The sequence below is a fragment of the Manacus vitellinus genome, unplaced genomic scaffold, assembly GCF_001715985.3.
Source record: "Manacus vitellinus isolate BGI_N305 unplaced genomic scaffold, ASM171598v3 scaffold_187_pilon, whole genome shotgun sequence".
Lineage (NCBI taxonomy): Eukaryota > Metazoa > Chordata > Aves > Passeriformes > Pipridae > Manacus > Manacus vitellinus.
In genome coordinates, this window is record NW_021939312.1 from 39,756 (window position 1) to 42,712 (window position 2,957).

Consider the following 2,957-nt stretch of genomic DNA (forward strand, 5'->3'; position numbering starts at 1 on the left):
GGTGTCTCATTCGTGGCCTTCCTCCTCCCCAGCCCCTGCTGGCTGCAAGCTGTGCCCCCAGGACTGGCAGCTCCGTGGGGAGATATGCTACTGGCTCTCCAAGGAGTCGGGGAACTGGACTCGGGGCAGGAAAAGCTGCGAAGATCAGGGCTCTGAGCTGGTGGTGCTCAAGAATGAGACAGAAATGGTAAACAGGGAGGAAAAGGCTTGGAAAGGACCCAGAAGTCCTGGGTTTTTAGGGGGGCAGGGGAGCAAAAGGCTCTCAGCAGCAGGAGGGTTTGGGGTTCAGAGCATGGGACACTCGTGTCCCACGGATTTGGGGGGTTGGGTTTGTTCTGTGGCTTTGCACCCCACGGAACTCCCCGTGGAGAGATTTTTTTGGAGCAACTGGTGCCTTCCACGTCCCAGGAGAACGTCGAGAGTGTCACAGGCAGGCGCCCGTGGTCGGTGTGGGTCGGGTTGAGGTCGCGGCAGAAGGAGTGGACGTGGGTGGACAACACCCCCTACAACCCCCACAGGTGAGTGTCCGAGGTCTGGGGGGGTAAAAAGCTGCTTTGGTCCATTTGAGACCCCGATCCACATCCACACATCGCTGGGGTCCATGCAAGGGTCTCTTATTCCTCTGGCAACACTCTGCAGACCAAGAGTCTGGGTCATGGGGCTCGTTGGGGTTGGTTATGGGGTATTTGGGGTCACAGGGCACGTTGGGGTTGGTTATGGGGCAATAAACCCTTTGTTGTGCAGGTTTGGGGTCCTGCGGGAGCTGGATGAAGGGTGTGGGACCCTGAAAGGCAAGAGCTTGGATCTTGATATCTGTGCCAGTGACCACAAGTGGGTTTGCCAAAAAGCCCCTTTCCAGCTCTCCCCGCCCACGGCAGGAGACGTTGGGAAGCTGGATGATGCTTCCACCTGACACACTCGGGCAACGGACCCCATGTGGTATAACAAAATCATTTATTACAGTTCTTTCATGGTTTATCCACCCTGTTACAGCCGCAGTAAATTCCAGTCAGTAGCTTTTCTCTATATCCACTTTTTAGTTAAGCATTCTCTGCCCAGGAGAAAAATACTCCCAAGCAATTTCAGACACACACGGATACATCTCACCACGTCTGTATTCAGATTGCCAAGTTCCCCTTAAGTTTCTCCCAGAGTCACATAATCTCAGTACCTACACTTAAGTGTTATTTTTATGCTTTTACATTACTATAGATGACAATAAACCAAGTGGCTCCATCCCTGCTTTCCTTTGCAACCAAACTCTCCTAAAATAAACACACATATTCCAATACCCGTCCCTTCAGTGTCTTCACTCTAAACCCACCCCACGGGAGCCAAGAGTGACGGGTCAAACAGCCAAATAGTCCCGTCCTCAATGGGTGTCACCAATGGGTGGAAATAGTGGTTCTGTGAGGGCGACTCTGTGAGGGCGACTCTGTGAGGGCAGTTCTGTGAGGGCAGTTCTGTGAGGGCAGTTCTGTGAGGGCAGTTCTGTGAGGGCAGTTCTTTGAGGGTCATTCTGTGAGGGCGAATCTGTGAGGGCGATTCTGTGAGGGCAGTTCTGTGAGGGCAGTTCTGTGAGGGCAATTCTGTGAGGGCGATTCTGTGAGGGCGATTCTGTGGGGGCGAATCTGTGAGGGCAGTTCTGTGAGAGCGTTTTGCCATCTTGGCTCCCTCAGGGCTCCTTCAGCCACCGTGTCACCTGCGGACATTCCCTCGGACCTTTCCCCACCCGCACGGGGCGAGCGGCCCCCGCAGCTCCCGCCCCGACCAGGACACGAGGGACAGCGGTGGGGTCGTACAAACTTTAATATAAATGGGTAAAAAAGGAGAAGAGAGAGAAGCAGAGCGGCAGCACTGATACAGTGACTCTGCTGAGGCCACAATCAGGACATTGTACATTCACATTCACAGTTTCATATAGCTTTCAGCAATGTAAAAATACTTCACATGTGCACATTCAAGCACTATAGTGCTTGAATATAGTGCATACAGTGTTATGGATGTAAACTCTTAGGGTGTAAGCATAAAGTAAATATAACTAGAGGATGAGGAAGACTTCTGGAGAAAGAAACCCCTAGTCCACGAAGGCACAAATCCACTTCCACATCATGTCCCTGCAGGTTCACCTCCTTGAGACCAGCTACTGAGGTGACAGTGACAAAAGGCACCGAGGTTACTGAGGTAGTGCTGAGAAGAAACCTCCCCCTGTCCCACTCCAGCGCTGCCCGGCGCCTGTGGCTCCGCTCCATCCCCCCCTCCTGAGTCCCCCTTTCCAGGGAGAAACAGATGGGGGGGATGGAGGGGATGGACAGGGGGAAAACGGGACACTAGGGAAAAAAATTCCAACATCTCTCTTCAAACCCCGGACAATATTAAACAGGACTGGGCCCAATGCTGATCCCTGGGGGACACCACTGGTGACTGGATCCCAACTGGATGCAGCTCCATCCCCACCACTCTCTGGGCCCGACATTCCAGCCAGTTCCTGACCCAGCACAGAGGGCCCTGTCCAGGCCATGGGCTGCAGCTTTTCCAGGAATGTGCCCTGGGAGACAGTGTCCTGGGAGACTCCTTTGCTGGAGGACCCTTCAGGGTCCCTCTAGATGCTGACCCCAGGGAAGGGCTGGAGCTGTGCCAGGGCAGGGTCAGGTTGGATCCCAGGAAAAGGTTCTTCCCCCAGAGGGTGGTTGGAACTGACCAGGCTCCCCAGGGCAGTGGGCACAGCCCCAAACCTGCCAGAGCTCCAGGAGGGTTTGGATGATCCTCTGGGGAACAGGGGGTGACTCCTGGGGATGGGCCTGGGCAGGGCTGAGGGTTGGACTCCATGATCCTTGTGAGGTGCCTTCCAATACAAGATATTTTTGAGATATTCAGTGAAAATTTCACAGCCAGACAACTGAGATGTTCCCCCAGCAGTTCCAGTTGCAGTGCCAGGGTGGAGCTCCCTCATCTGG

General features: G+C 54.2%; 1 protein-coding gene across 1 annotated transcript in view; it reads left to right on the plus strand.

The window, feature by feature from the left end:
- LOC108639306 (killer cell lectin-like receptor subfamily B member 1C) overlaps positions 1 to 1,267 on the plus strand; it is a 4,033-nt gene extending 2,766 nt beyond the window's left edge. Inside the window, exons 2-4 of the mRNA XM_029958964.1 lie at positions 33 to 187; positions 409 to 518; positions 745 to 1,267. Of these exons, the coding sequence (XP_029814824.1) occupies positions 33 to 187; positions 409 to 518; positions 745 to 913 (434 nt within the window). The 3' untranslated portion in view covers positions 914 to 1,267. The remainder of the gene's footprint in view (positions 1 to 32; positions 188 to 408; positions 519 to 744) is intronic.
- Positions 1,268 to 2,957: the final 1,690 nt, after the last annotated feature.